The sequence below is a fragment of the Ylistrum balloti genome, unplaced genomic scaffold, assembly GCF_031769215.1.
Source record: "Ylistrum balloti isolate Yb309-2 unplaced genomic scaffold, AGI_CSIRO_Ybal_v1 Utg369898, whole genome shotgun sequence".
Taxonomy (NCBI): Eukaryota; Metazoa; Mollusca; class Bivalvia; order Pectinida; family Pectinidae; genus Ylistrum; species Ylistrum balloti.
Window position 1 is genome coordinate 1,569,113 of NW_026782027.1, and position 9,263 is coordinate 1,578,375.

General features: G+C 33.4%; 1 protein-coding gene across 1 annotated transcript; it reads left to right on the top strand.

Moving 5' to 3' along the window:
- The first annotated feature begins 990 nt into the window (after positions 1 to 990).
- Positions 991 to 8,770, top strand: LOC132546626 (asparagine synthetase [glutamine-hydrolyzing]-like). The gene is made up of 9 exons (XM_060210347.1): positions 991 to 1,239; positions 1,806 to 2,043; positions 4,948 to 5,118; positions 5,388 to 5,480; positions 5,761 to 5,888; positions 6,437 to 6,536; positions 7,614 to 7,836; positions 8,186 to 8,423; positions 8,573 to 8,770. Exons 1-9 carry the CDS (start codon positions 991 to 993, stop codon positions 8,768 to 8,770), a joined length of 1,638 nt encoding a protein of 545 aa, XP_060066330.1.
- The last annotated feature ends 493 nt before the right edge of the window (positions 8,771 to 9,263 follow it).

The window sequence follows — 9,263 nt, forward strand, 5'->3', positions numbered from 1 at the left end:
GTTTGACCTTAGGTCAATGGGGCTGTCAAGGCTTCGGGCTATTCTTACGTAACTTATTATTTATGTGTGTTGTAAGGAAATGTCTGGTCAGGGTACGGGGTGGGAGAGAGTTACTCTGTGGAGGACAGACGGGTGGGAGACTGTCTCCGGATACTTAGCCGAGGTCACTTAGCTAAGGGTTTCTCATTTGTTGATCTGTGTTGATGAAGTATGTGTTGTATTAAGTGTTAATAAATCTGTAAATTTCCATTGCCTCCCCTGATATATATCCACCCTTGTCACAATACGATTGAAATGGTATTCATTTGTTGTTTCATCTGCCGGTATTATCGTAGTTAAATTGACTATAGTACATTGCTACCATCTTGTTTTGTTCTATAATATTTTTACCGTCTTGTTAAACTATTTCCTAGCTTGGTGCACATTTGATTATTGTACAGTCGAAAATGTCGGTCAATTCCTTACCACCTGTAACACCATGAAGACGAGAAAACAATAGCCATGTTACCAAACGTACTCGATTAACTAATTTCATCTGATATTCATCTAAAAACATTTCAATGCACTGCAATGTGCATTTTTACTTTGTGCAATAGATCATTTCATGATGGAAATTCAGCCCCATGCTGGAAGAATATATATAAATATATTGTAGATACATAGCAACACTGACGAATCCTAGAAGGACGAAACAACTTTTTACACTTTTAATGTACAAAAGATACACAGGATATAATTAGATACGATACAGCTTCTTTTAAATTCAATTGCATCATAAAGCTGTTTCGTCGGTCTAGGATTCGTTTGAGAAGCTGATATAGGGCCTAAGTTGTTGAAACCTTAGAGGTGACCAAGGAAAAGCGAAATAAATTAAACTAAATGTCACGCTCTATATAGCGCAGTTACATAAAACGAAAATGTATATTTGGATGATATTCAAAACGAGAGTAAACAGGAGAGCGTTCACCTGTCTCGTCTTTGATGAAAAAAATGTGTGGCATATGGGCTACATTTGGATGTGTAGGTGACCTGTCCTCACAATACAAAGAAGCGTACAAAATAGCTCATCTTGGTCACGATGATTTCCGATTAGAAACCATTTACCAATTTCCTTCGTGTTGTCTTGGATTTTATCGCCTTGCTATCCTGGACGTTCATCATGGAATGCAACCGATGAGAGTTTCCAAGCATCCTCACATTTGGCTTATCTATAATGGAGAGATTTATAACCATATGGATGTAAGATTTTATATACAATGATTTCAATGACCCAACGTGCGCTGAATAGTAGAAAGTAGAGAATATCTGATTGAGCACATAACTTTGTAGCATAAGACATTTACATCGATAAAAACATTAAGTCCGGGTACTGATTTGAAATCATGGCTACAATTAATGTTTGGTTAGTAGTTGGTGTATGACATGCAATGAATATCAAACTGACTTTTTCAACAAAAATCATATTCACATAAAGGAAACGTAAAAAAGATATGTTACTTATACTGCTGAATGCATCTAAATGTTTTAGGACAAAGACAAAAGCATTGTATTTTTATTATTGTAAAATGAAATAAAACCATTGAAGAAATAATAATGAAATAAACAAATTAAAAAGTAATATCAAAATACGTAAATATGATACCTTACGAAAATGCATAGAATCGCGTCCCATCCCTTTTTGCATAATAGTATTTCACATGTTTTTTTTCATCATCAGGATGAGACCCATGAAACAAAATCATGATAAAACATTTTACATTAATGTATAAAGTTCAATGATAAAAACAGTTTTAACTTATGTTAAGCTACGGGAGCAGTACAACTTCCAGTATGACACTAATTGTGACGGAGAGGTCATCATCCATCCATATGTCCAAGGCGGGATTGAGTTTGCAGCCAAGCATTTAGACGGAGTGTTCGCCTTCTGTCTCCTTGACACCGCCAACAGGAAGGTCTACATTGGCAGGGACACATTCGGTGTGAAGCCGCTGTTTCGCATTCTTACGGCAGATGGTGTATTATCATTGTGTTCTGAACTGAAAGGTTAGTGATTCTATAACATATTGTAAAAACAAATTATCAGGTTACAGCCGTCGCCTCTGTCCATATTTCATCAATCTAATCTAAACCATACAAACCAAACCATCATGAGCGTTACCTGTGATTAGAGATATGGTCAAACAGGTGAGCATAGGAGACTTATGAAAAAACGCTAGTAATTTTTAATTCAAAGGTTTAATAACAAATTGGTGATAAGTGTCAAAATTCGAGCAAGAAATAGAAACGAATGATAGATCATAATTGTGACATTACATGTTTACTTAAGCAAGTACTTGTGAATCACATTTTTGACTGGTGACATATAGAGACAAACTGGCGATGTTTGACAACGAAACGATTATATAAATATAATATTCATTATATCTAGAGTAAGGATCAACACACGAGATACCGCCGCCCATCGACTCACTAATGTTATGGATTGACGTCATAAAACACATGTTTTATTTACTGTTAAATTTCATTACATGTCCATTTAAAGAAGAAAATAAAATAAAAAATAACATTGTTCTGTTGTTGCTTAAAACGACAACATCGCTACTTATGGGTGTGTTCTTATGAAGTTTGACAAGAAGTGTATATAAAATCAATTCTAACATGATATTTTGAACTTTAAGTTCTTAAACACTTTGTTATCTACACTTATACTTATAAAATGTATATAAAAACGATCTTTATGACATTTTGAAGATTTTTTGTTTAAGACTACTTTTATGACGGCGTGGTGGAGTGAAAGATTCGATTAAGAACTTCAACAATATCAACGTTTTGTTGTTGCTAAGGTGCTTCTCTTGAGTCAGTCTTGAGTATATATATCAACTTATTTTTTAGCGAATTATCATCTTATATGACTTATTTTAAAATCGTACATTTCGGCGTGACCTATCACTCCCGAACATTTATGATCTGAAAAAAATGTTTCAGTTCTTTTTCTTGATCTTCGAAAAACAGTTTATTTCGGTAAAAAATACAAGAATTAAAGTACGGAAACCCCATTTTTTTTAATCATGAAAAGTATACTAATGTTTTTGTTTTTTATCCAAACATTTTCATTTTTGGCTGCTGTGCAGTTTAATTGTTTTTTAAATCAAGTGAAATTAAGTATTTTTACACTATCGATTTTTCTTAATACGTTTACATTATAAAGAATCATACCCTTACGATGTTACGAAAATGAACATTTATCTTTGAAATGGTTGTTGTGAAAATAACAAAGAAATGTCTGTTATGAGTTAGTGAACTACTGTCTATATTTTAAAGAATCATCACTTTAAAAAAAGTTAATACTGGATTTTTTCCACTTTTCAAAGTAAATACCTTTTATATACACTTGGTAACTTATATTAAGTACACTGTGGGAGGTTTACACGATATAACGACAGTAAATAATTCTTCAGTCGGTTGTTAGTTTGAATTTTTTGTTTAGATTTGCCTGATAACATGGTAACATTAGTGACATAAGTATGGACACTCGTGCCTGGTACATTGATTGAAATATCTCTCCGGATACTTTCACGTCATTTATTGCATATGCATATATACAAATACAGTTATGGAATCGCACGTTACACGACGTGCCCACAATATCAGCACGATGTGTACACGATGTCGGCACAAATGCGAACAATGTATGTACACAGTGTTCACGATAGGAAACCTGGTGCGAGTTTACTATCGCACATCTGTGCGCACGGTGTGTATCCTCATTTAAAATTTTAAATCTTAGTATCTTCACATTATTAATTTCAAAAATATTTTTGTATCCTAAAGTATTATACTCTTACTTTCTTATAAAAGACAAATATTTATTTTGAAAAGGTTTGCCATGACAAAACAGAGGAATGTGTGTTATTCAGAAAAAATATGAACAAGATGTGAGTTTTTCCTTTGACAACTGTCATATTTTGATGCCTATAGCGGAAAAGGTAGCGCGGAAACATATTGATAATTTGCTTTTAAACTACTGTCTAAAATGAAACCTTTGAAAAAGTCATCATCAGACTAACGTAATACTGGATTTCTTTTACTTCTCAGAGGAATGCTTCCTTAAATTCTGTTGGTAACTGATTTCAAATACATTTTTACATTTTAAAACCCATTTGCGACAAAATAATTTTCGTATGGTTGTTATTAAAGGTTTGAAATTCTATTCTAAATTTGCCTGATAATTTGGTAACATTAACGACATAAGCATGGACAGTCGTGCCTGGCGCATTGATTGAAATATCTCTCGGGTTACTTTCATGTCTTTTATTTAATATGCATAGATATATAAATACAGATTTGTTAACAAATACAATAAAAACAACTATGTGTTTATGTTACTGATGTGACGAGCACCGGTTTCGACTAATTTTGTATTACCGCAACTATATTTCAATGCGGTCATCCGAGACAATCAGGTGTGTCAGGATCTGTACATTACATCTACCACAAGGTACCACACCTTCTTTCTCCTGTTTACCTGAAACCTGTATTACATCATCTATCACTGGAAAAATCGCTCAACATATTCTTTAAGGACAGGAAAGTGTATCTGCCATTGGACTAATGTGCAGTCACTGTTACTTTATAACACAATAAACGTAAAAAATGTTATTCTCTTGTATAAAGAAGGAAGGAAAGTCAATTACCATGTGCCATTGTAAGACACAATTAACAAAATATGATTTTCGGATGTGATGAACTGTATTTCGAGACATGAAAGTGCAAAAGAAATCAATGTTCAGACGACCAAGAAGTATAAAGAATAAACATTCAATTATTAGGCACTCATAGCTGTTATCACTTGATTGAGAAATAAAATATATTTCGAAATTAAATGAAAATTGGTTAATTAAAATATTATTTTTAAAAGCTGCTACATAGTTATATGATTTCTTGCAGGTTTGATGGATATCGTTGACCACCAATCTAAATCCAAGATTCAACACTTGCATCCCGGCCATTTGGAATCTTACAGTCTCGACAGTAAATGCCAGGTCTCTTTTGATAACCTGTTGAAATTTCATGAAATAGGTGACATCCCTTCTCATGGATTTTCGCAGCCAATAATAGGTTCGTTGTGTCTTATTTTCCTCCATTTTTGATATATGTTACTCATATTCAGTTATGAAAGCTCATGTATTGTTCAAAATCATATTTCAACTTAAATACTTTCATTGAGTTAATTCGTTCAGATGTGAATTTTTTTACCAGAATGATGTCTTGTCAGCGGATGATATAATCTTGGTCCAAGAAATCCTGAAATCCGTTTTTAGCAACAAGATATTTCACATACATATTGCCCCGCGCATTGTTCATTACGGACATTTCAATTTCTTCAGGTGTGGATACCAAAGCCAACATCAGAACTCTCTTGCAAAGGGCTGTTAGCAAGAGAATGATGTCGGAACGTCGTATCGGGTGCTTGCTATCAGGTGTGTTCATCTTATCTTGTGATCGTAATATATTCTATATCGCGTGTTTTTTCCATGGATTAATGTGAAATATTTCAATTTTGCGAAGTGATTTATTGTTTTAAAGATTTTTAAACAGAAGCCTTAATCACTAGATTCAGTATATCGTACAAAATTGCCAACTGAACTTCTATTCGTTTTCAACATATTAGCTATATTTGTAGCTGCGATATATTGTTTCAAATTGTTTCGACACCATCTCTTCTTTTTGAGCTTTAACAACACATCTGCTACTTTGTAGGTGGTGTAGATTCTAGCTTAGTGACTGCGTTGTTAGTTAGTTTGGCGAAGGAGAGAGGCTTACCATACCCTATACAGACATTTTCTATCGGTATGAAGGAAAGTCCAGACCTAAAAGCTGCAAGAAAGGTTTGTTGCACATTACAAATTATCATATATAAATGTCGTGAAAGTAATGGTAAATAAGTTATTGGTGTTAACATAGCAACATGACATATTGTACATATGCATATTCATATGATATGAGTGATATTGCCTATTTGTAAATTCTTGCCGAAAGGACTAGATGATAATGACAAAGAGACTGCTTTATTGCATATGAAAGAGAAGACAATATCTAGATTTCTGTTATGTAAAACATTCTCATTAAATACGTTTATCCTTTATATCCGTTAATTATTATTAGGGTCATCTTCGGTACAGAAGAACAAAACAGAAACAGAAAAAAATCCTTTATATTTCGTCAATAACATTCATTCCAATGAATATTACTGCACAGTGCTATTAATTCTTCACTCTATGGTCTGAATTTACTTTCCATAACTAATATTACCAATGTTTGTGGAAGGTGATGACAATGTATATACATGCGTTTACATCATTGCATTGAATTCCAATTTTAATCAACTGTCCTACTGGTTATAATCTACCAAAATAAGACTCTTTGTTATAAACAGGTGGCTAAACATTTGGGAACAGAACATCATGAGATTGTTTTTACACCAGAAGAGGGGATTGCCGCTATTGATATTTTCATTATGTGGATCAAGATGTCCTGTTTATTCAACGATATGTATGAATAATTCTAAAATACATGTATTAGAAAGAAATCATGTAACATAAAGATGAATTTCTAATTTTTTAATTCATCTTTTGAGAATTTTCATAATACCGAAATTACAAAAATTGTCAAATTGCAGGCAAATGGTATATAACACTTAACGTTTCATCAATATACATGATTTGATATTAACTTTTAACAATGAAAGTACATTGAATTATTTCGATGTAAAAAATCCTGATATTCATTATATAGATGTTGCAACAGATTTGTACTCTGGGAAATCGAACCAATCAATAAAGGAGACGAGGTGAAGTGTTTAATGGTTTGCGCTGTTACAACACCAATATAAATTCTGCTCTCCCTATCATTAACAGCATTTTGCATATCTGATGATGAAACAATAAACAAGTCCATACAGAAAATTATATTAAATATTCATATTCATATTTTGAATATGTACGAATCAAATCTCAAATATGTTGATGATAGATTTATCAACATGGCATTTAATTAAGATTTTGTATCAGACAAGGCATAGATATGACTTTATATTAGCAAACCCTCAGTTATGTGTCTAAAGAGTAACATTTGTCTCTCTTGTACCAATGGGCTATAACGCACCAACCTCCAGAGCATCACGGACTATCTTAACATCTTAACGTCATAATGTACACTCGGTCAACCCTCCAGCATCGCAAGTCTGTCATTCTCGATTTCTTTATTGCCTTTTTCCAGAAACTTCGGTAATTGACGTTATGTTAACATATATAATATATTCTGTAAATTATACGAGTGAAAAATACAAAGTATTAGATATACGAGTGAGCTGTATTTCACCAGCGAAAAACAACACTTTTATCAATGAAATATTTCTGTATATTTCAATGACAAAAATGAAATCATATATCTACTACTGTTTTTGTCCAATATTATATCCACCTTCCAATCGATATAAGCAAACTGCATTTAATTAATATAAAACCTAATTTGTATAACAGTTAAAAACAAAAATGAAAAATGATATGGCGTACATATTATGATTTGTTTGTTCTTTGTTGTTATATCGATAGTTTCTACTTATACAGCTATGTATCTACTATGCAAGTACGTGAAGCAAACAACAGATACAACAGTGATTTTGTCTGGAGAGGGAGCAGATGAGGTCGCCCAGGGGTACATATACTTCCATAAAGCGCCCTCTGTCGAGGAAGGTGACATTGAGAGCAGACGACTCTGTAAAGACATAAGCATGTTTGACATTCAAAGAGTGGATAGAATGTCGGCAGCTTTTGGGTAAGCATTTTCTTATGGAACAAAACGTGGAAAATTATCATTTATTTCTTAGATAACTCATCTTATGCTTTGTGAGCAGAATGCATAATAATGATTTAATTAAATATGTTTATGCTTATGACGGTAGCGACTATACAACTACTGGTCCGAGTACATCGCGACCTTATTAGTTCATCTGAACACTTGAGAAAATTTTGTAAGGTTTCATGTCTTAGAAACGATCGCATTTTAAATACATTATTATGTAAATACTGATCAACCGTTAGCTTGCTATAATAATAATTTCCATTGCTCTTTTGTTTATACTTTTCCCTTCCGTTTCGTTTTGATTTCCCGTTTTCTGTTTCAGGCTGGAGATACGAGTCCCTTTCCTCGATCATCATTTTAGCTCTTACTACCTCTCACTTGATCCTGAAATAAAGTCCCCGCAAAACGGCGTAGAGAAGCATTTACTTCGGTCCGCCTTTGACGACACTGATTTAGTTCCTCGGGATATCTTATGGAGACCAAAGGAAGGATTCAGTGACGGCCTTTCCTCGCAAGTCAAGTCTTGGTTCGAAATCTTACAAGATGTCGTGGAGGAAAACGTATGTATCAATCATCAAAATAATTTTATTACTCTGATATTTTACTTTTGTTTCGTATTTAATGAAACTCATACAAAAAGCATACTATAATTTAAGATTTGTAAAATGATATGTTAAGCAAAATACTAACCGCCCTTTTGTAATGGCAGATAAACGACTTTCAACTTGATGATTGCATTCAGCGGTATCCCAATAACAATCCTTTCAGCAAAGAGTCTCTATACTACCGACAGATATTTGAAAAGTTCTACCCTGGACAAGGCCATTTGATACCCTATTTCTGGATGGCGAAGTGGTCAACTTCCTTAGACCCGTCCGCGCGGACACTGAAGCATTACGAGCAATGACATTATCCATTATATGTCGTCAATGATTATTTATATATGTTTGTTGTTATGTTATTTAAACAGATCATTCACCTTTGTCTTATTCTGCAAAGGTGATTAAGAAGACACGCATGGTTTACTCTATACTTCTAGACAAAGTCGATGATTCCAATGGGATGAATTGTTATCTAGCACACATTCGTTCCAAAAGAATACTTACTGAAAAAGTCATTGAGATTGTAAATCATATGTGTCTACGCATGATTACGTTGGGAGTATGTAAGCATTGATATTAAGCATAAAGAGCAAAAACCAGAAAATCCTTAGCTCGTCACTGAACATATGGTCCTAAGGAGAAAAACTCCACAATAGAGGATCAAACGTATTTAGATATGATCGATAATCAGAAACAAGGTGATTTGGGTAAACAGACGTTTAATGAAGCGTGAGATAAGCCTAAGATGACAGTAAAATACTAACAGTAGAACCAATATGATAATAATTTCGTCTTTTT

What these genes read in the sequence shown, in the direction of transcription:
- LOC132546626 (XM_060210347.1), top strand. Translation starts at nt 991, where the DNA reads ATGTGTGGCATATGGGCTACATTTGGATGTGTAGGTGACCTGTCCTCA. An exon ending in TATGTGGATCAAGATGTCCT is followed by an intron (nt 6,537 to 7,613) that starts GTTTATTCAACG and finishes TTATATCGATAG; the next exon opens with TTTCTACTTATACAGCTATG. An exon ending in AAGATGTCGTGGAGGAAAAC is followed by an intron (nt 8,424 to 8,572) that starts GTATGTATCAAT and finishes TTGTAATGGCAG; the next exon opens with ATAAACGACTTTCAACTTGA.